This window comes from Prionailurus bengalensis, chromosome A1, assembly GCF_016509475.1.
Source record: "Prionailurus bengalensis isolate Pbe53 chromosome A1, Fcat_Pben_1.1_paternal_pri, whole genome shotgun sequence".
NCBI lineage: Eukaryota > Metazoa > Chordata > Mammalia > Carnivora > Felidae > Prionailurus > Prionailurus bengalensis.
Genome location: NC_057343.1, coordinates 88,392,247 through 88,416,772, shown reverse-complemented (window position 1 = coordinate 88,416,772; position 24,526 = coordinate 88,392,247). Strand labels below are relative to the sequence as shown.

General features: G+C 40.0%; 1 protein-coding gene across 39 annotated transcripts in view; it reads left to right on the top strand.

Annotated features, from left to right (window-relative positions):
* The window catches only part of OBSCN (obscurin, cytoskeletal calmodulin and titin-interacting RhoGEF), a 165,270-nt gene that overhangs the window by 14,252 nt on the left and 126,492 nt on the right, over positions 1–24,526 (top strand). For 37 of the 39 annotated variants that reach the window (XM_043584471.1, XM_043584462.1, XM_043584420.1 and 34 more), the window contains 3 exons: positions 15,960–16,235; positions 19,168–19,443; positions 23,228–23,503. In XM_043584471.1, the coding sequence (XP_043440406.1) occupies positions 15,960–16,235; positions 19,168–19,443; positions 23,228–23,503 (828 nt within the window). The remainder of the gene's footprint in view (positions 1–15,959; positions 16,236–19,167; positions 19,444–23,227; positions 23,504–24,526) is intronic. The other 2 variants (XM_043584398.1, XM_043584311.1) reach the window with 1 other exon arrangement.

The window sequence follows — 24,526 nt, the reverse complement described above, 5'->3', positions numbered from 1 at the left end:
AGAATGCCTGGGGCCCTGGCAGCTGGGAGAGGCAGGAGGGACCCTCCTGGAACCTTCCAAGGGAGTGCGGCCCTATGGCACCTTCACCTGTCTCCTGGCCTCCAGACGTGGGAAAGAACAAAGCCTGCTGTCCTAGGCCCCCCATTTGTGGTCATTTGATCCTGCCACCTGTGACTCAGTTTCGTTTTCTGCGAAGTAGTAACAGAGCTTCTAAGACTTTGCTGAGAGACTCTGTCCATAAGACCATCCCTGGTGCTCTGTGAGAAGCACAGGCCTCCCGTCCAGACACTGTGAAATCTGGCCTCTGAACCAAGGTTCTGGGGGCGAGGTAGGGAAGAGAGGGGACAACAGCTTGCTTGGTGGGGCTGAGGTCCAGGCAGGAGGGTCCTGGCATCAGGTCCTGGAGGATGAGCCCAAGTGTATCAGGCGGGTGGCGCTCAGGGAGTGAGTGTACGTCAGGGTGCCCGGAAAGTTCTGGAAGGCAGCTGGTGGTGTGTTGAGGCTTGGGATAGGAGGCTGAACAGGAACTGGTGCCAGGTAATTGAGTAAAATGCCATAAAGTCTACCCTTGTACAGCATACAATTCTGTGGTTTTAGTACATTCACAAGGTTGTGTGATGGACCGCACCACCACCTAGTTCTAGAACATTGTCATAATGCCGTGACATGCTAAACCCACCATCACCCTGTGTTTACCCTCCCCCATGGACTCACGAATCCACTTTCTGCCTCTGTGGGTTTGCCTGTTGTGGACACTTTATTTAAATGGAGTCATACAGCATGTAGACTCTTAAGTCTGGCTCTTTCCATCGAGCACCATGTTTCCAAGGTCCATCCATGCTGTACCATCAGTGTTTAATTCTCTTATGGCCAGTAACATTTCCACCATGTGGATTGCGTCCCACATTTCGTCTATCTTTTTATCAGCTAATGCATATCATGGTTGATCCCAGTGTTTGGCTGTTACCAACAGTGCTGCTAGAACATTCTTACATGGGTGAACATATATTTTCAGTTCTCTTGGGGTTGCTTGGTCATAAGTAATTTTATGCTTAACTCCCTGGAGGACCATTCTCCACAGTGGCTGCCCCCTTTTACATTCCCACCAACAGTGTGCAAAGGTCTTTCTCCACATCCTTGCCAGTGCTCATTATTTTTGTTTTATATATTTGTTTTTTGCTTCTAGCCACACTAGTGGGCATGAGGAGGTATCTCATTGTGGTCTTGTTTTGAATTTTCCAGATGATGCATGATGTTGAGCATCTTTTTATGTACATGTTGGTCATGTGCATGTCTTCTTTGGAGAAATGTCTATTCAGGTCTTCTGCCTTATTTTTAAATTCTGTTATCTTTTTATTGTTGCATTGTAAGAGTTCCTTACATATTCTGGATACTATATCCTTATCAGATAAAATATTTTCAAATATTTTCTGCCATTCACTTTGTTGAGAGTGTCCTTTGATGCACAAAAGTTTTTTAATTGTGATGAAATACAATGTACCCTCTTTTGTTGCTTGTATGTTTGGTGTCCTAAGAAACCAGTGCCTGATCCAAGGTCACACCAGTTGACACCTGTTTTCTTCTAAGAGTTGTCTAGTTTTTGCTCTTACATTTAGGTCTTTGATTCATTTTGAGTTAGTTTTTCTATATGGTGTGATATAGGGATCCAGCTTCATTCTCTGCATGTGGGGATTCAGTTATTCCAGCACTGTATGTTGAACAGACGTTTCCCCCAGTGAGTTTTCTTGGTACATTTGTCAAATATCAGTTGATATTGGGGCATCTGGGTGGCTCAGTTGGTTGAGCATTGGACTTGGGCTCAGGTCATTATCTCACAGCTCATGCGTTTGAGCCCCACATCAGGCTCTGTGCTGACAGTGTGGAGCCCACTTTAGATCCTTTGTCTCCCTCTCTCTGCCTTTCCTCCACTACGTGTGCATGCGTGCTCTCTCTTTCCCTCTTTCTCACAAAAATAAACACTAAAAAAAATCATCTGACTGTCAATGTTGGGATTTACTTCTGGATTCTCAATTCTGTTCTATTGATACATAGAACTGTCTGTTCTATGTCAGTACCACAGTTTAGATCACTGTAGCTTTGTGGTGGGTTTTGAAATTGGCAAGTGTGAGTCCTCCAACTTTGTTCATTTTTCTTTTTTAAGATTTTTTTGAGTATTTGAGGTCCCTGCATTTCCACTTGAATTTTAAGATCAGCTTTCAAATTTTGCAAAAATGGCAGCTGGTATTTTGATTATTATAGTACTGAATGTGTAGATCAATTTGAGTATTGCTGTTTTAACAACATTTATCTTCTGATCCATAAATACAGGCTACCTGTCTATTTTTCAAGCTTTTTAATTTTTTTTCCAAAATTTTATAGTTTTCAGTGTAAAAGACTTGTGGAGTTTGTTGAATCTTCCGATCTATAGTTTTCAGTGTAAAAGACTTGTGGAGTTTGTTGCCATGCATTCATTTTTCTTGATGCTTCTTTAAATGGAATTGTTTTCTTAATTTCACTTTCAGATGGTTTGTTGCTAATACACAGAAACAGAACTAACTTTTGTATATTGGCCTTGAGTCCTACAACCTTGCTGAACTGGTTTATTCACCTATTAATTCTTTCATGGATTCCTAAGGATATTTAAAAAAAATTTTTAATGTTTATTCATTTTTGAGAGACAGAGAGAGACAGAGCATGAGCAGGGAAGGGGCAGAGAGAGAAGGAGACACAGAATATGAAGCAGGCTCCAGGCTCTGAGCTGTCAGCACAGAGCCCGACACGGGGCTCGAACTCATGGACCATGAGATCATGACCTGAGCCAGAGTCAGACGCTCAACTGACTGAGCTACCCAGGCGCCCCTAAGGATATTTTTTTTAGATACAAAAAGGTGTCACCTGCATGTACAGATAGTTTTACTTCTTTATTTACAGTCTAGATGCCTTTCATTTTGTTGTTGATTATTGATTGAACCTCTTTACTTTTTGTAGGTCTGTTCAGGTTTTCTATTTCTTCTGGGGTCAGTTTTGATAATTTGTGTATTTCTGTGAGTTTGCCCATTTTGTCTGGGTTGTCCAATTTGTTGGCATACAGTTGTTCATGGTATTCTCTTACCATGCTTTTAATTCTCTAAGATCTGTACTGATGTCCCCACATTTATTTCTGTTTTAATAATTTGAGACTTCAAACTTTCTGGGTCAGTCTAACTAAAGGTTTGTCAATTTTGTGAATTTTTAAAAATGTCCTTTGTTCTTTCTATTGCTTTTTTATTCTCTATTTCATTTGTCTCCACTCCAGTCTTTATTTCCTTCCTTCTTCTAACTTGGGGTTTTGCTTACTCTTTATAGGTTTGTTATAGTTTTATAGTTTTAAGCTTTATAATTTTATAGTTTATAGTTTTTTTTATAGTTTTATGGTTTTTTAGAGAGAGAATGTGTGTGCATGTGAGGGGGGATGGGCAGAGGGAAAGAAAGAGAATCTTAAGCAGGTTCCACACTCAGTGTGGAGCTGGACGTGGGGCTCAATCCCATGTTCCTGAGATCATGACTGAAGCTGAAATCAAGAGTCAGACACTCAACCAACTGATCCACTCAGGTGCTCCATAGTTTCTTAAAGTGCGAAGTTAAGTTATTGATTTGTGCTCATCTGTTTTGACATAGACCTATAATATACAACTATCAGTACTACTTTCAGTGCACCTTAGTAGTCCTGAGGTGTTGTGTTTTCATTTCCATCTATCTAAAAATATTTTCTAATTTTCCTTATAATTTTTTAAGAGTGCATTGTTTCATTTTGACAGGCTTGTGAATTTTCCAGTTTTCCTTCTATTATTGATTTCTAGCTTCACTCCACTGTGGTTGGAAAAGACTGTTTGTATTATTTCAATCTTTTTACATTTATTGAGACTTGTTTTATGGCCTCTCCCATGCTCTGTGCTTTAGTGAAGTGTGTTTCCTGTTGTGGTTGGGTGAAGAGTTCTGTAGACTCAGCTGGGTCTGCTGGTGTGCACTGCTGTTTATTTAGTGAGCTCCTGTCTGGCTGTATGTCCATTACTGAAAGTGGGGCATTGAATTATCCAACTATTATTGTACGACTGTCTGTTTCTCTCTTTAATCAGTTGGTTTTCACTTCGTGTAGTTTGGTCTCTCCTGTGAGTTGTGCTTATGTTCATAGTTGTCAGATCTTCTTGATGAGTTGACCCTTTTATCAACTTATGATGTCCTTAATCAATACATTATTCAACCAATATATAGTGTTTTGTAATGGTTTGCCTTTAAGTCTGTTCAGCCTGACAACATAAAAACCATCTTGTCTGGTTGCTCTTTGTAAGGAGCATATCTTCACTTTAAAATTATTTGTTTCAAAAAAACCCTATTTGTGTCTTTGGATCTAAAGTGAGTCTCTTGTAGACAGCATATATTTTTTTAATCTGTTTTGCCAATCTCCACCTTTTAGTTGGGGAATTAAATCTATTAACAGTTAAATTAATATTTACAAGGAAGGCCTTCTACTATTTTTCTCTCTTTAAAATTTTTAAAAAATGTTTCTTTATTTTTGAGAGAGAAGGAGAGACAGAGTGTGAACAGGGGAGGGGCAGAGAGAGAGGGGGACACAGAATTTGAAGCAGACTCCAGGCTCTGAGCTGTCAGCACAGAGCTTGATGCAGGGCTTTAACTCATGCGCCATGAGATCATGACCTGAGCCAAAGCTGGATGCTCAACCGACTGAGCCACCCAAGCACCCTGTATTTTTCTCTTTTAATATGTCATATCTTTTTTGCTCCTTATTTTCTCTATTACTGGTTTTTACATTTAACTTATTTTTTTCTATTTTCATTTCCTTCTCACTTCTTTTTCTGTACTCAGAACTAAGTATATATATTTACTATATTTAATTTAACATGACTTTATATATATTATATATATTTATGTACAATATTTACTCTTTTGTCTGTCTATATACCTTCCTACCTACCTACCTACCTGTCTAGTTTTTTCTTAGTGTCTACTGTCTACTCTTAGTGGTTTTGACAGTTAACATCTTAACTTTATAATAATCAAGTTTAAAATTATACCATCTTAGTTTAAATAAGAAATTGCTTCTTTACAGCTCTGTGTGCACACACAAAGGACAACTTTATGTTGTTATCATCATAAATTATGTTTTCATATACCAAATTTAGTCAGTTAACTTTATGGTTTTATAATTATTGCTCATGCATTTGCATTTTAAGTCATCTGGGAAAAAGGAATAGTTAAAAACTAAAAATACTGGCTTTTATATTTACCAGTGTCCTTTACTGGTAAATATATTTACTCTTGTCCTTTATTTTTACATATGATTTTAAGTTACTGTCAGTGTTTTTTCATCTAAACCTGAAATGCCTATTTACCATTTCTTGCAGGGTAGTTATAATGCAACAAAATCCTGTGTTTGTTTGACTGGGAATGTATTAATTTCTCCTTCACTCTTAGGGATGGTTTTGTCAGAGATTAAGTTCTTGGTTGATAGTTTTTTTTTTCACTGAGAAGTTTAAACACATCACCCATTAACTTCTGACCTCTATGGTTTCTGAAGGGAAATATGCTGTCACTCTTAGTAGGAGTCCTTGTATGTGACAACTGGCTTTTCTCTTTCTGCTTTCAAGATTCTTTTTGTTTTTGGCTCTTGACAATTTTGATATAATCTCTCCGTGTGGCTCTCCATTAGTTTGTCTTGCTTGGAGTTTGTTGAACTTCTTGGATGTTAATTTTAGAGATTTTTGATCATTTTTTTTCTTAAACATCTCGGTGTCTCTTCCTCTTGCCCTCTCCCTATAAATATCCCCCATGTGCATATATTGCCCAATGGGCATCTAAGGCTCTGTTCATTTTTCTTCATTCTTATTTCTTTCTGCTCCTCACGCTGGATAATTTCAAGAGACCTATGTTCAACTGTGCTAATTCTTCCTTCTGTGTGCTCAAAGCAGATGCTAAATCCCTCCAGTGACTTTCCATTTCAGTTATTCTTTTCAAATACAGAATTTCTATTTAGTTTTAGAAATATAACTTGTTATTGATATTCTCTACTTGGTGAGACATTTTCCTCAAACATTACTTTATTCTATGAGAAATGATTTCCTTCGGTTCTCTGAACATATTTTAAATAGATGACATAATGACTTTGACTGGCGAGATAGTATCTGGGTGTTCTCAGGGACAGTTCCTGTTGACTGCTTCCTTTCCTGTAACAGGCCATGCTTCTTTGCATGCCATGTCATTCTTTGTTGATAGGTGGAATGTTAAATAATATAACATGGGAACTTGAGTTCAGATTCTCCAACCCCTCCCCCAGGTTGTTGTTGTTGCTTTTTGTTATTGTTGCTGTTGTTTGTGTGTCCAGTGACTTTTCTGAATGACTTCTGTGAAGTATGCATTTTTGTGCTGTGTGAACCACTGAAGTCTCTGATTGGTTAGTTTATTGGTCAGCTAATGGTTTTGTAGTGATTTCCTTAGATGCTAGTAACCAAGAGGTCTCCCAGTTCTTGCCAAAGGCCATTATGTTGTTACATGCATATGCCACTCAGCAAGGCAGTTTCTGAATTTACACTTGTCTTTACTTTATGCTTTACAGCCTCAAGGTTAGCCTGATGTGTGACTTTAGGGCCTACTCAAGTGTTTCCTGAGTATACATATATATATGTGGACTTCTAGATGCCCAGGGATGTGCCAGAGCTTTCCAAAGCCCTCTATGGACATTTCATTCTTCAGCTTTTCCTTGTAAGCTGATTAGTTAGCCTCTTCTCTGCCTGACTTTGACCCCACTTCGAGCAGCCATGATCAGTAGTGCGTGTGATTGTTTTCAACAAATGCCAATGGGGAAAAGGCTGTTTGCATGGGATGGCCTTCTGTTTAGGTTTGAATAATAAGGAAAGAAGGAATGAAGACATACAGATAGACAGACAGACAGACAGGCTTGTGAGTGGAGTTTTCCAGTGAACCACCAATAGGTCAAATAATAATAATTCCCTGGGAATGGGCTGTGAAAGAGCTCTTGTCTCATTCTACTCCCTCATGTGGGTTCCAAGTGCCAGTGTTCCCTGTGATTGTGGACTATTGGTTTTCCAGGCTACCTCAGAGTTAGGGAGGAGAGTATGAGGATTGGGTATGTTAAAACACCACAAATCTTGATGTTCTTACTGAGATTCAGCTGTTTTCCTTGAGTACATGCCTCCTAGATTGCTGCAAGCCTTCCGTTAATTTCCAGAACACTAAAAAAGTTGACTGCAACAATTTTGCAAGGTTTATGCAATTTTTAAAAAGTTATTTTGCCATTTTTGCTGACATCTCTTTGAGTGATTTAAAAATATTTAACCATCATTGTAATCCTGGGATTAAGGCTACTTGATTGTGGTTTGTTATTCTTTTTACCTGTTTCTGATTCAATGTGATGCTGTTTGGTTGAGTATTCTTATATTTATTTTCTTAAGGAATTCTGGCTTGTAGTATTCTTAATACTGTCTTTGTCTGGTTTTGTCCCCAGAGTAATGCTGGCCTCACAAAATAGGTTGGAAAGAGTTATCTTCTCATCTGTTTTCTGTGAGAGATTGTGTAGAATCAATGTGATTTCTCTTCCTTCTTTTTTTAATTTTTAATTTTTTTTATTTTGAGAGAGAAAGAGAGAGAGAGAAAGGGCAAGTGGGGGAGGGACAGAGAGAGAGGGAGACACAGAATACGAAGCAGGCTCCGAACTGTCAGCACAGAGCCCGACACGGGGCTTGAACCCACGAACCGTGAGATCATGACCTGAGCCGAAGTCAGATGCTTAACCAACTGAGCCACACAGGCGCCCCTTCTCTTCCTTCTTTATTTTTGTTTTTTTAGTTATTTCCCTGATAAAGTCAGTGAAGTCTTCCTAACCTAGAAATTTGTTTCTTTAGAAGATTTAAATTTTGAAAACATTTTATTTATAGTGATGAAACTGTTCAAGTTACCTATTTCCTCTTGGGCAAGTTTTAGTAGTTTGTGGTTTTTGAGGAATTGTTTTGTCTCATCAAATTTGTTTAATTTATGTGCATAGAGTTGCTTATAATGTTTTCTTATTATACTTTTAATGCCAGCAGGGTCTGGGAGATGTTCTGTTCCATTCCTGACATTGTTAGTTTAGGTCTTTTCTCTTTTTTCTTTACTAGTCTTGTTAGAGATTTATCAATTTTACTGATCTTTTCAAAGAACCAGATATGGTTTTCATTGATTTTCTCTATTTTTTCAATCTAACTGATTTCTGTTCTTATCTTTATTACTTTTCTTTCTGCTTGCTCTTGGTTTATTTGCTTCTAATTTCTTAAGGTGGAAGTATAGATTACTGATTGAATTTTTTCTTTTCTATTAAAAATATTTAATAGTGTTAAAATTTCACTAAGCATTGCTTTAAATGTATCCTACAAATTTTGATATGTTGATTTTCATTGTTGTTCACTTTAAAATATTTACTAATTTCCTTTGAGAATTCTTTGACTTCTATATTTTTCAGAAGCATGCTCTTATCTTTCTGTTATTGACTTCCAGTCTAATTCCATTTTGGTCATACATACATACATACATACATACATACTTTGTATTACTTCAATTTAAAAAATGTTTTAGAAATTTCTTTTCTGAACTACTATGGCCTATGTTGGTAAATGTTCCATGTATAGTTGAAGGGAAGGTATATTCTGTTGCTGTTGGGTGGAATGCCTTACAAATATGAGTTAGGTCATGCTGGTTGATGGTTTGATTCTTCTATACCCCTGATGATCTTCTGTCTACTAGTTCAATCAATTGTTGTGTGAAGAGTGTTGAAAACTTCAGCTATACGTGTGGGCTTTCTATTTTACTTTCAGTTCTGTCAGTTTTTACTTTGCATGTGTTGAAGCTCTGTTGTCAGGGGCTTACTCACTTAGTATTGTTATGCATTCTTTGTAAATGTAACTCTTTAATCTTTATAATATCTCTGGTAATTTTCTTGGCTCAAAGGTTTACTTTATTTTAATTTTAATATAATAATATTAATATAAATTAATTTTAATATGATATTAATATAAATATTCCAGTTTTGTTTTGATTACTGCTTGCACTGTGTATATTTTTAAAATTCTTTTATTTTTACCTATACATATTTGAAGTGGGTTTCTTGTAGCTAACATAAAGTTGGTACATTTTAAAAAATCAATTCTGACAATTTCTATCTTGTAATCAGTGTGTTTACACTATATCCATTTAATGAAATAATTGGTATGTTTTGGTCTACTATTTTATTATTTGCTTCTATTTTTTCTGTTTTTCCCTTTTTTCACATTTACTGCATTTTTGGGTCATTTGGCATGTTTTTAGTATTCCATTTTAATTTGTCTGTTGTGGTTCTATGTATATTTTTGTGTGGTCACCCTAGGGATTGTGTTAAACATATTCAACTCCTTAGAATCATTATTTTACTACTTCAATTGGGATGTAGAACTTTTATCAATTTGTAGGTCCTTTTACTCTCACACCATTATGTTATTAGTTGTTTTATGCACTATGTCTACCATTGAAAACCTCATCAGACAATGTGGTAATTCTTGATTTCAATGATCAAATATATTCCAAAGATTTCAATGGAAGAAGAATAGTCTATTTTGTTTCACCAGTGTATTAGTCAACTCAGGCTTCCATAACAAAAGGCCACAGGGAAAGCCTGGGTGGTTCAGTTGCTTAAGGGTCTGGTTCTTGATATCAAGGTCATGAGTTCAAGTCCTACATTGGGCTCTGTGCTGGGCCTGAAGCCTACTTAAAAATACACACACACACACACACACACACACACGCACACACGCACACCACAGATTGTGTGGTGTATACAACATAAATTTATTTTCTCATAGTTCTGGAAGCTAGAAGCCCAAGATCAAGGTGCCAGCTTGGCCATGTACTGGTGAGGCCTCCTTTTCTGGCCTGGTTTCTGTGGGTTTATGGAGAGCAAGAGAGATCTCTGGTATCTCTCTCTTATAAAGGTGCCAGTCCTATTGTTTTAGGGTCTCACCCTTATGAACTCTTTTAACCATAATTAACTCCTTAAGGGTCCTAATGCCAAAATTGGGGGTTAGGACTTCAACAAATGGATCATGGGAGGGAAGACAGTTCATAGTCCATAACACCCAAATACTTACCATGTGTGTTGGTCTTCCTTAATTCCTGATGCTCTAAATCTTCCTACAATGTCATTTCCCTTAGTAATTCTTGTAGAGGCGATTGGCTGACAGTGAGTTTTCTTAACTTCCCTTCATACAGAATGTCTTTATTTTATCCTCATTCCTGAAGGATATTTTTGCTAGATACAGAATTCTGGGCTGATGGTTCTTTCTTTCAGCACTAATTTTCGATGAGAAAAATTCATGGTCACTCAAGCTGTTCCCCTACAAATCATGGGTTTGTATTCTCTGCCTGCTTTCAAGAGTCTTTGTCTTTTAATTTTCAGTGGCTCTGAAATGGCGTGTCTAGGTGTGGATTTCTTTGGATTTATTCTGTCTGAGATTTACTGGGCTCTCATAATCTGGTTAATGTCTTTTACCAAATTTGAAAAGGTTTGAACTACTGTTTCTTGAAAATATTTTTCTGACCTTTACTCCTCTCTTTCCAGGACTGATGAGATGAATTTCAGTCCTTTTGGTTTCATCCCATAGATCCCTGAGGCTCTATCTAAAAACTCCCTTTCTTGCTCTTGTTTAGATGGAATAATTTCCATTGATTTATCTTCAAGTTCAGTAAGTCTTCTGTTGTCTGGATTCTGCTACTGAGCCCATTCAGTGAGTTATTTCAATTATTTTATTTCCCCACTTGTAAAAGGTCCATTTGGGTTTTTATATCTTGTTTTTCTTTGTTGAGAGTTTCTGTCTTTCCATTTCTTTCAAGAGTATTTGCTTTCATTTGTTGGAGCATTTTTGTAATAGTTGCTTGAAAATCTTTGTCAGATATTTCCAGCATCTGTGTCATTTTGACATTGGTATCTGTTAATAGTCCTCTCCTATGCATGTGAACTGAGAGCTTCCTGGTTTTTCAGGGGGCTGTTTTGGATGGCATCCCGTATATACTGAATGGTATGTTTTGAAACCCTGAGTCTTACATTTAATGAGGGATGTTGATCTTAGTAAAGCTGGAAATAGGCCTTGTTGAGTTCAGGCTATGGGTTCCTGCCAACTCCCCGTAGATTGTTTTCTTTACAGAGACTTTGCAGTGCCATTTGAATCTGTCCTGAATTGCCCACCTAGTGGTAGGTGTGGCTCTGGACAGTGGCCTCTGCCCAGTTCAGAGTTCAAAATTTTTGGTTTGGTTTTTGGGGTCATATTCAATCAAATGTGACTCAATGGTGATCCCTGGCATTTCTGGACAACCACCTGTTCCAGATCTTCTGTCTTCTTTTTTAGTTCTTTAGTTGGGAAGCTGGAGCTCTAGGCATGTTATTGTGATACTTTTAATGGTCCCACCTGCACCGGTGTCCAGTGGCAGAATGATAGAAAAGAGAAAGATCAATGTACTCCTTCAGTTGCATAGGAATACTATATTCTATACCCTCAGTGTTCTAGGGGTCTCTAATCTTCATGGGCTGGGGCATGAGAGCATGGAGAAAAAATGGGGTATCTTCCATTCTCTCTCAGCACTTGGGGTTCTCTTCCCTAAGTTTTGGGAGAGGGATGGGGACCTGCTTCTGGATGTTGAGCTGCCTTGAGTGCAGGCAAGGGGGGAAAGGTAGACTCACTTCTGGTTTGGTGGACTTTGAATTCTGTTTTTTCTCCCCAATCTGCCTGCTGCTGCTTACTTGGAGAATCTTCATATGGCTGCTCCATGGCCCTGTGGCTGCATTTGGTGACTGAAACAGGGTGGAGTGTTTATGCCCAGAACTGGAACCAAGTGCAGGTGTTTTTGTAAAAATATGGGTTTTAATTTTCTGTAACTATGTAGATGGACCCAAACTTTGGCATTTCTAGTGTGGGAAAAATCCTAAGCATCCTTTCAGGGATATTTATAACTCATTCAGGTGAATTTTGAAGGCAAAACACTGTAGCTGGGGGCCTCATGGTGTGGGCTCAGCTGTGGGGTCAGAGTAATCATGGAGGGCTCCCACATGTGCTTCTTCCTGGGCACAGATAGTGGCAGGCCATCTCAAACACACACACATACACATGCATGCACATTTAAACACATACATGCTCATCCATACACACATGCATAGACATACATATACCCATGTACATAAACACATATACATGCTCACAACACACATACACACATGCATAGACATATATTCACATAAATTTCAATGCACATACACACTCACAAACATATATACACACAAACATACATACATGACACATACACACATACATACATGCATATTTTTAAAGTTTGCTTATTTTTGAGAGAGAGAGAGACAAAGTGGGGAAAGTGCAGAGAGAGAGAGAGACACAGAGTCCAAAAGCAGGCTCCAGGCTCTGAGCTGTCAGCACAGAGCCTGATGTGGGACTTGAACCCACAAACCATGAGATCATGACCTGAGCCGAGGTCAGATGCTTAACCAACTGAGCCACCCAGGCGTCCTCATACATGCACATTTAAACACATACAACAACATACACACGTTTAAACACATGTACAAAGACATGCACAAACATATATGTGCACATACAACCGTACATGCATACCCCCACATATATACACATAGACACACACACACACACACACACACACAGTGTGATCAGGAATGATTTCATGACATGCATATCAAAGAGACACAGTTTTCTTTAAGATTAGTCTGTGAGGACTCCTATGAGGTGAATGTCAGAAATAACAGAGACCTGGTGCAACCCCACCTTGGGGATGCAGCTGAGTCTGGGGCCACAAAATGAACATGAGGTGCCTCACTGTACAGTATGAAAGTTGTGTGTTCAGCTGGTTATGGATAAAGGTGACAATTGGCTGTGTGGTTAGGTGTTCTCTGCTTTCGCATGGTAGTGTTTGTGAGGACTCATCTGGTGGTAGCCTCACGGGTGGAGAAATGATAGAGAGACCATGATTCCAAAAGCAAAGCTGTTGGCTGGAGGGAAGATGTGGCAGAAGCTCAGGTGGGCATGGCATCCACAAGAAGCATGCAGACTCCACTTAACCCATCTGGTCCCCAAGGACATCTTACTGCAGAGGTTTTGCTTCTGGAGATGTCCAAGTCAAACAGAGGCTGTGGTTGAGGGGACAGAGAGGGATGATGAGTGCATGAATTCGTGCTCATGTGGGTGTGGGCTGAGAAGCAGGAGACATAGATGAATCTTAAACCCATGTGTGAATACATAGATCTAGGGGTCACCATATGAGACATGGCAGGTAGACAGGAGCATATTTGCTGGAAGAAGCAGGTGACATGCTAGCCTGGGATGTCCAGGGGTGGTCAGCTATCTGGGCATGGTACTCAGTTGACACTGGTCTGGGGTTGGAGATTCAGGATTTGTTGGCATGTTTGTGGTGGGAGGGACTGGGGGAAGAAGTGGTGTGGAAGGAGTGGATGATGATGGGACCTCCCCCTGGGACACTGGGGGACATGAGACCATGTAGGGAGGGGCTTGGGGTGGGAGGAGAACCAAAGAATATTGAGGCTGACCACAGCCCCTGCCAGTCACTGCATAGATTTTTGGATCATCATCACTGCCTTCCATCCAGACACCTGTCCTAGGTGGTATCAGGTCACCGAGGACAGGTAGGTGAAATTCAGCAACCTGGATGCCTTATCTTTTTCTCCATGAAAAATATATTTAAGGCATAAAAATAGAACCATTTTTACTTTGGCTATTTGAATTTTAAAAAAATATTAGAAATCCAATTAAAAATCTTGTAACTCAAGGATAGTGCCCATTCTTGGTGATAGCATGTAAAGAATTCTCCCTGAAAATACCAATGCTTTGATGTGCAGGCCAAAAACCAAGAGTTCCACTGACTTCTGTTGAGAAAATAGGCATTCCTGAAGCAGAAAGTCCCTAGTGCATGAAATTGAATAATCTCATGTGGAAAGGTAGACTTATAAACACCCCATCTGGATTTGGGGTTCCAGCGGTACTGTGGACTTCTGTAATGTGAAAACTCTCCCATCATAGACATCTTAAAATGTGGGACAGAATGTAATAAAGTCAAGTTAAGTTAATATCTGGACTGGCAAGACGAAAAAGGAACATTTCCAGGTTCTAGAAAGGAAGAGGCACTAAGAAACTAAAGCAATGGGTGATGAGTTGGTGCACCATTGCTGTGGGGGACTTTGGGTCCCAGGGATCTGCATCTGACTTACACCACCAGCTTGCAAATAGGCGGTGGGAGCAAAAAGGAAGTGGAACAAAAAACAGCATACAAGGATGGAAACGTTGTAAAACCACATCATTAAAGAAAAGATGGACCAATAAAGCAATATGCCTTGAGCTCAGGGAGATTATAGGGCACTTGTCTTTCTGCCTTGGCCCAGGTGGGTGGGTTACCTCACCACCGAGGCCACACTTAATACTACTGGCTAAGGAAACCATGCTAGATGCACTCACAATAAAATTCATCTAAGCACCGGAGGAATAATCCTACATAGAAGAGAGTTGGAAGTCACAGTAAAGATCAGGATTAGACCACCTGGGGACCTCAGATAATAGAACAACTATCTGAAAGAGTATTGAAATAAGCATACTTAAAATGAGTTATATGGGAGACTTGAAAATGTAAGAAAAAAGTAAAATAGTAAGAAAAAGAATAGGCAGATTCAAAAAAGAACCAAATGAATGGGAAGCACATTTGGGAAGCTTCTTGAATGGGAAACACATTTATGATAAACAATTTAGTGGAGCGATAAGTAGCAAATTAGACATAGCTGAAGAAAAATCACTGAATTGGAAGATAGATTTGGGGAAGTTACTCAGAATGAAGCAGAGATTTAAAAAAATGAGATAATGACAGATGTGGGGAAGAGAAGCAGAAGGCCACACATGTGTCTAAAAGGACTTTTAGGAGAGACTGGAGAGAATGAGGAAGAAGAAATAAAGAAATCACGTAGGTAATTTTTAGCACTGATTGAAGATGTGAATCCTAAACTTCAGGATTTACAAGTGATCATGAGGAATGTAGGGAACATAAGTCCACAGATAGACACATCACAGTGAACCACAGAAAAATAAAGATTAATGGGAAGACAGTTATCCTTCCTGCAGATTTGTCAACAGCAATGAAGAGCACAAAGAAGGGATCACCTTCAATGTACTGGGGAAGATACTGTCAACTGGAATTCTGTATCCAGCCAAACTATCATTCAAAATTCAGAATGAAATAGAAATATTTTAAGGAAGCAAATGGAGAGAATTTACCATCACAAAACCTTGCTGGAAAAAAATGCTGATGGATATATGTCAAAAGGAAGAAAATTTAGTCTAGAGTGAACAAGTGGGTCCTAGAAGTAATGTGATGTGAAGCAAAAGAAGTAAGTTAATAAAAACCACATCCAGTCTCAAGGACAGGGGTTTGATTATAGGAATGGTGATTGGCTTGCTAGAAGTTACAGATTGCATTAGAAGTCATTGTGTGTGTGTTCTTGTGCCTTGGGCATTACCCACTCTTGGTGACAGTGCACAAGAAATTCTCCCTGAAAATACCTGTGCTTTGATGTACAAGTGACAAGATATGCCTCCATTTGTTAGGATAATTATGGTATCACAAATGGTAAATGCCTAATCCTGTAACATGACACATACTGACCTGGAAATTATTTGACCTGGAGCCTTCAGATTCTGAGAAACAACCTGTTCTTTGCTTTATGCATCTCCTGAGTATGGAATCCTCTGTGTGGAGGGATCCAGGAGCAAGGCAGGCTTGTGCCCAAGGAATCCTGGTTTTGAGACCCAGAAGGTGGGCCCTTATTCAGTTCTAGACATTTAATTGTCCATTCTTATCCCCAGAACCTGTATTGGTGTTTGCCAAGGGACAGACAACACACAGTGAGGTACAGACCAAGGCGGGGGCCAGTGCCACACTGAGCTGTGAGGTGGCCCAGGACAAGACGGAGGTGACATGGTACAAGGACGGGAAGAAGCTGAGTGCAAGCTCCAGAGTGCGTGTGGAGGCCAAGGGCTGCAGCAGGAGGCTGGTGGTGCAGCAGACGGCAAAGGCGGATGCGGGGGAGTACAGCTGTGAGGCTGCGGGGGAGAAGGTCTCCTTCCACCTGGATGTCATTGGTGAGTTCCTTGACGTCTGTCTTATGCTCCTTAAGCTAGTTGTTAAGGATTGGGGTGGGGGTGCCTGGGTGGCGCAGTCGGCTAAGCGACCGACTTCAGCCAGGTCACGATCTCGCGGTCCGTGAGTTCGAGCCCCGCGTCAGGCTCTGGGCTGACGGCTCAGAGCCTGGAGCCTGTTTCTGATTCTGTGTCTCCCTCTCTCTCTGACCCTCCCCCATTCATGCTCTGTCTCTCTCTGTCCCAAAAATAAATAAACATTGAAAAAAAAAAAGGATTGGGGTGTGCACAGGTGACATCTAATGGTCTATTTTGTCATCATGCTTTCATATAGCTAGCAGTTATTAATTATATACCCATGGCAGCATTTTATGAATGCTTCTTGTCTTTTCACTTGTGCAAACATTACAACAACCTCAGAGGAGGAATTCTGAATATTCTCATTGTAATATGAACTAAGAAAATTCTATAACTTGCTGATATTCACACAGCCAGAAAACCTAAGAGCCAGGGTTTGGGCCCAATATTCTGAGATTATTTATTTACTTTTTCTGCTTGAAAAACTTTTATCATGCATACTTATTTTGGTAGGTATTCTGGTACTTTAATTTCTTTTTTTGCTTATTTGAAAAAGTATTTATTTTGTCTTCAATTCTGAGGCCTATTTTCTCTGGGTATCAAGTTACATATGTAAATACAGTGGACTCTTGATCAGCATGGGTTTACACTCCACAGGTCCACTTATATGCGGATTTTTTCTATAAATACAGTACAGTATGTAAATGTGTTTTCTCTTCTTAATAACATTTCTCTGTAGCTTATTTCGTTGTTAGAGTGTAGTCTATAATACACATATGATACAAAGTGTGTGTTAATTGATTATATCATCCGTGAGGCTTCCAGTCAACAGTAGGCTACTAGTAGTTACATTTTAGGGAAGTAAAAGTTATACATGAATTTTTTTTTTTTACTGCATGGTGGGTTGGCACCCTTAACCCTTGTGTTGTTAAGAGTCAATTTTATATATTTTCACATTTTAAAGATATCATTCCATTGTCTTCTAGGTTCCATATTTTCTCTTAGAACATCAACTGTCAGATCTGTTATATTCTCTCAAGGGTTTTCTTTTCTTTTCTTTCTTTTCTCCTGTTGCTTTTAAGATATTGTTTTTGGCCTTCAGAAGTTTTACTTTGATGAACCTGGATGTGGTTTTCTTTGTATTCATACCAGTTGAGGCTGTAGATCACCTTGAGTGTGTGGGTTTATGTCCTCATCAACCACAGGCTATCCTTGGCCTTTCTCTATTCTGTCCTATCTCTCTCCTTTGTCAGAACTCTCGTTATATTTTATTTGACCTTTTTATGTTTCCCCACATATCTTGTTGCATCTTTCTCTCTGCCTTCTAATTATTTTTCTCTCTCTGCTTTATTCTGGGTATGTTGTTTACCTGCCTTCCAATTTTCTAATATTGTATTCTGCTATATCTAATGTGCTGTCCAACTCACTTATAGTGTGTTTACTATTTTCAAGTGATATAACTTCCATTTTTTAATTTCTTATAGATTCCAGACTCTGTAGTAAATTTTTCATGTTTGACCTTTTTTTTTTTAAATTTCATTTTAAAACTGTATTAATCATGGCTGTATCCCAGTCTGAAAAAACATAATAATCAATCATCTGATATTGTACTTTTTTCTTGTTTAGTTTTCTATTTACTCCTGTCTGTGGCACATCAGCAATGCTTCGATTGACTGTCAGATATTGCATGAGAAAACTTGTTATATGGATGATGCTATCTTATTCCAGAAAGAGGGTTGCTCTTTCCTGTGATAGGCAGGGAGAGGACAATCAAACTTTGGCTCATTCAAGGACCATGTTGACTTGGGACCACCTTGTAGTTTTGTTCAGGGTAGTCTGACTCTGGTGGGCTCAGAGCATGGAATCCCTGAGATCCTTCCTGCATGTACATACTTGAGTTTAATGGGATATACACAATTTTTTAAAAAACGATGATCTCAAGTGTTGGTAAGGATGTGGAGAATCTGAATTATCACACACTGTCAATGGTAGAGTAAGTTGTCACAATCATTATTGAACACTCTTTGGAAATATCTATTAAAGCCAAATTTAGCCATATGTATGTACTAGCAGTTCTGTTTGTCCCCAAAGAGACATACAAGACTGTTCAAGGCAGCTTTACTCATCATATCCCCAAATGGGAAATAGCCCAGATGAATCACAAGAGGTAAAGCAAACACAAGCTGAGGTGTTCATACAGTAGAAAACTATCCATGCATGCAGCAGCATGGGTAGATCTCACATTCTGTCAAGGGGAGGAAGACAGACCCAAAGAACACCCAATGGATCATGCATTCCTGTGAAATCAAAGTCCAGGCAAAAGTAATTGATGGTGGCGGAGGTCAAGATAATGGTTACTTTTGGGCATGGTTAGTAGTGAGTGGGGAGATAGATGTTTTCTGTTTGTTGTTGTTTTGGTTCTGTGGGGACAGTCACACCAAACTCCACTGGACTGTGCAAATGAATTAGTGCATTAATATGGGAGTTACACTGTGGTAAGGTAGTCTGTGGTGGACACACCATGTGCTGGGGATATAGGAGTGAACAACCCCATCTGCCCACAAGGGCTGGCTGTCACCTGGGAAGGACCATGAACTAGCAGAGACAGGTGATGGAACAGCCTCTGCCACCTTGCACCAGCCTTAGAAATTGCTCTTGAGTCAGGACACATCCAAATGTACACTTGGGCTGTAGGACAGGAGGCTTATGTTTACAAACACACTCCAGCACTCTTCTGGGCATGTGATGGCATTTGCTCCAAGTAGAAAATTTACTGAACCATGAGGCTTTCATTCCTGTGACCTAGGCTGGTGACAGCTCTGTGTCTCTGAACCTGTGCATGCCTCTTTTTCCCCAGAGCGCTCGGCCATGTTTGCTAAGGGGCAGCCAGCATGCAGTGAGGTGCAGGCCAAGGCAGGGGCCAGTGCCACGCTGAGCTGCGAGGTGGCTCAGGACAAGACGGAGGTGACATGGTACAAGGATGGGAAGAAACTGAGTGCCAGCTCCAGAGTGCACATGGAGGCCAAGGGCTGCAGCAGGAAGCTGGTGGTGCAGCAGGCGGGGAAGGTGGATGCTGGGGAGTACAGCTGTGAGGCCGGGGGCCAGAAGGTGTCTTTCCACCTGGATGTCACAGGTCAGTTCTTATGGGACTGTCATAGCCTGTGTGGAGGTGATGGGATTGGCTTACATCCCCAGCCAACCATGGTGCTCTTCCCACCAGACCTCATGTGTTCACATGGCCCATTCTCCCAATGCCCTTACCCATGGCTGGGCCAAGGGAGGTTGGGTGGGAAGGGTATGAATAGAAGGGAGATTGTGCTCCCAGAAACCCCAAGTGCTGTTTCCACACAGTAATGGCAGTTGTAAGTTCCCTGTATCTGCTCAGAAATTCCTGGGTGTTCTTTGGTACCTGGACCTCTGGCTGTTCCCTGCACTTGGAGTCTGAAGTAGACCAGGCATTTCTCACCCATGATACATGCATTTTCCTCTGCTTAATGTCCTGGCAGCTCCCAGGTGCCCTCATCTAGCAACATGTTGTTTCACCCTAGGGAGAGATGTTTGAATTTCATTAAACCAGGATAAGGAGTAATTTATTCCAGCCAATCATAGTTGGATGTATCTCAGACAGAACTATGGACTATCAAAGTTTTAGGCATTCTGGGACACCCTTTCCTCCTTGCACATGGACACGGAAGTTATCTTGCACATGGACACGGATCTAGCAAAGTCTAGATCCCTGTTCTCTGCAATGTCTGCACAAAGCAAACTGAGAGCAGAGGGCTGACAGATATGTGATAGACACATGTGAAGTCTGGATTCTCTTTTTGAAGCAAATCTTGCTTCCCCTCTCTTAGAACATTCTGTGTCAGAATTCCCCTTGGGGTATGATTCATCGATTTAGAAATGGAAAAGAATAAGTGGCTTATCTTACACAAGCACACTTTGTTAAAGATGAGGTCTTTAACAGCTGCTGTCTGGTAAAGCAGCATTTCATACCATTTTCTAGAGACTTGCGTGTCTGTCCATTTCTGGCTGGTTCACAGAAAAGGGTCCGAACTAAATGTATTTTCCTTTCCTTATGAGTCTTTTTAAAAATTTTTAAAATGTTTTTATTTATTTTTTTTTTTTTGAGAGAGAGAGAGAGCAGGGAAGGGGAAGAGAGAGAGGGAGACACAGAATCTGAAGCAGGCTCCAGGCTCTGAGCTGTCAGCACAGAGCCCGACACAGGGCTCAAACTCATGAACCATGGGATCATGACCTGAGCCAAAGTCAGATGCTTAACCAACTGAGCCACGCAGGCACCACTCCTTATGAGTCTTAATGGCAAATAAAAATGGGCTGCAGTCCTACGTTGGCTTCTAGGTGCCACCACCTGACTGTTTGGTATTGTATCCGCAGAAAATTATTTGTTGGTGTATGCAGATACCAAAAAATCTACCATGTGTCTTTTTTTAGTGTTATTTTCAGATGATATAACAAATTATTTTATGGTAATACATATGAAAAGGTTTGACAAATTGACCAAATTCTTAGAAAACCAGATAAAAGTGACACAAGAAGATTTCAACACCTCAAATAGTCCTAGAATGTTTTAAACAAATAGAGATGTAGTAAATAATCTCACACCATGTGCACTTTCTCACTGGTAGATTATGTGAAATGTTCTGGAAAGAAGTTAGTGCCTATTCCTGGAGATTTTTCTAGAAAAGAGAAGAGGAAGCTATTTCTGATTTACTTCACAGAGACAGTATAATGTTGATAACCAAACTCTGAAAAGCAAAGGATGAAAAATTCAAATTACAGGTCAGTCTGTTATGGATTTTCAAGGTCAAAATCTTAAACAAAGCATTAGGAAAATAAATTAGCAAAGTATTTAACAGATAATACACCATGATGAAGGTCATAGTCTATGAGTTCAAGGCTTTTTAAACTGGAAATATTAGCAGATCAGTATAATGCATGGCATTAACAGACTGAATGAAAAAGAATGAAGTGATTACTCCATAAATGCAGAATATAGTAGCTGATAAAATTTAACATCATAAATCCAGAAGAAGTGTATGATAAAGTTCACATCAATTCATGACATAGAATTCTTAGGCAATTATAAATAGAATGGTTCTTTTTTCAGTTTATAAATGATGCTGCAGAAAAACCAGCTAATCACACAGAGTGATCTGTGAGACAGGGAACTACCCAAAGAAGCTAACCGCTATCACTTTTATCCAATGCTATGCAGCATAGTTAGGGGGCAAATAAAGTCAACAGAAGTTTGAAAAAAAACAAAAATAGAATTTATGGATAATATGATATATCCAAAAGATAAATTATTTGGCCTAGAAAGTTGATAAAGATTACTGTGTAAAAAGTCAATATTGAGAAAACTCTTGTATCTGTGCTGCCAAGAGACACTTTGAAAATGAAAACTTAAGAGTTATAAGAGCATCAAGACTATCATGGTTCTAATTCCTAGTTTGATAAAGAGATGCTGGGTTGCTCTGTGAGGGTAAATTATTACATGTTATTGAGAGACAGTCAAGAGATGGAAATAAATGGATAGAAAACCATGGAAGAAACAGGCATACCTGATACTAATAAACATCCAAGCAAATGGTCATTTTTGGTGGTGGTAGTGGTGGGGACTTTGAAAATTGACAAACAGATCATCAAGGCCACACACAGACAATATACCTCTTGAAGGAGAGCAAAGGGTGAGCATTTGCTGGACCAGGTATCAGAACTATTACAGATAGAGTGATTGAGAATGGTGTCTTGATGCCAGGAAAGATACACTGACCAAAGAACCAGAATAGTGATCTCAGAGACAGACCCATGCAGGAACTGATGACGCCATCCCCTCCACCTCTGTGTGTGTGTGTTTAATGTGGAACTGTCTACGAAGTAGAGACAGCATGGTTAAAACAAATGGTTCTAGGACCATTTAACCATATGGAAAAGGATTGGACTAGTAACTCATACCACTCACAGTCAACCCCTGGTGTTCTCCTCAGAGCAGAAGTGAAACCATATACTCTCAGGTGGTAATGTAGATGTTTTTAATTGCTTCAAGCTTAGGAATGATTGCTTAGAACAGAACACAAATGCACTAACCACAATGAAACAAATATGAAATATATGAGGACATTAACCTAAAAATGTTGAATCATCAGAAGACAGCACAGAAAAGACAAGCCACACAGATGTGGAGGATATTTACAGCACACGTAATCACCAAAGATATGCCTTCATATATATAAAAAGATCCTAAAAACAAGCATAGAAAGGACAGACAATGCTATTGAAAATTGGGCAAAAGCTTTTAGCAAAAGAGCAAACACTAATAACCAAAAACACTGGAAAAGGTAATTCACTTTGTGAATCATCAGGACCAGGTAAGAGACAGCCCTGGGAGGTAGAGCTCCACTGCCCACAGTTGCTAAGAGTTGACAACACAGAGTAGGTGACAGTGTGGAAGTGTGGAGGTTCAGGGACTGTCTTGCACTGTGGGTGACATGCTCTTTGCACATTCATGTGCAAGACTCTGTATCATCTGGGAAAGTTGAAGTGTGCACACATCATGACCCAACATCTCCTCACCCAGAAAAGCGTGTACATAGGAAAGTCTCTCGGAGTCCTCGCATGGAACAGGGATAGAATATATGGTCCCCACCTGGAATAGCCCATGAGGAGCAGTGATGGAATGTATGGTCCCCACCTGGAACAGCCCACATGGAGCAGTGGTGGAATGTATAAATAAATTGTGTTAGTTGTTGCTGAGAAGGTGGTGAGGCTTCTCCAGGCCACACAGCTGGTGCAGAGCCTGGATAAGATTCTACCACCTCCCCATTTATTTCTTCTTTCCCCTGTGCTACATCTTGAATTACTTTTTGACTTTGTGTGTCCTTCCCTGTCCCCAGAGCCCTCAGCTGTGTTTGCCAAGGAGCAGCCAGCATGCAGTAAGGTGCAGGCCAAGGCGGGGACCAGTGCCACACTGAGCTGCGAGGTGGCCCAGGACAAGACAGAGGTGACGTGGTACAAGGACGGGAAGAAGCTGAGTGCCAGCTCCAAAGTGTGCATGGAGGCCAAGGGCTGCAGCAGGCGGCTGGTGGTGCAGCAGGCAGGGAAGGCAGATGCCGGGGAGTACAGCTGTGAGGCCAGGGGCCAGAAGGTGTCCTTCCACCTGGATGTCACAGGTCAGTAATCTTTAGGGTAGTGAATTAGCCTTGTTTGAGAGAATGGGACTGACTTTGAGAGCAGATCATCCCTAGTGTTCTCACCATCAGTGATCTTCCATCTCACATCCTCCTACCTTCCTGTTTTTCCTCCCATGGTAGGGTCAAGGGTGGCTGGGTTGGACAGGTGTGTAAGAATGAAGGGGACCTCTTGTGTCCATCTTCAGTGGTGTTTAGAACACTGATGCTTAGTTATATATTCCTAGAACCTACCCAATTTCTTTGTGTCCTGGAGCTCTGAATCTACTTAGCATTTGGGTCTGAATTAGACCAAGTGCCTCTTGTAAATTTCCTCCTATTGGATGTTCTGCCAGCTATCAGGTTTGTTCACTCAGAATCACAGGCAGGTTATCACAAGCCAGATGTTTGGATCTCACTGACCAAGGATAGGAGGATATTTCAACTACCCATCCATACTTGTAAATACCTCAGACTGACTGTGGATTATCAAAGTTTAGATGTTCTGTGAATCTCTTCCCTCCTTGCACATGTGTAGAAAAGCTCTTTCTGCACCTGTGTGCTGTAGCATTTAGATCCATTCCATGTTGCAATGTCTGTGCAAAGTATACAAAAGCAGAGATTGGTAGATATGTGCCTGTGATATGTACCTCTGATGTACAGGATATTCCTTTTAAAGCATATCTTTTGTGTTCAGTTAAAACATTCTTTGTCAGAATTCCTCTTGGAGTCTGATGTATAAATTTGGAAATAGGAATAAATAGCTTAAGCTGTATCAGCACATCTTGTTAAAGACAAGTGACTGTAATGGCAGACTGACTGGTGGACCAGTATTTATTTTGTTGCATTATGTAGTGATTAGTGTGTATTTGTGCTTTCTTGGCTGGTTCGTAGAGAAGGTTGAGAAATGTATTCATTTTATTTTGTTAAGAGGGTCTTTTGTTTTGTTTTTGTTAGGAGAGTCTTAATGTTCAGTAAAGGTCTGACATTTGACTTCTAGGTGCCACCACAAAACAGTGTGGTATT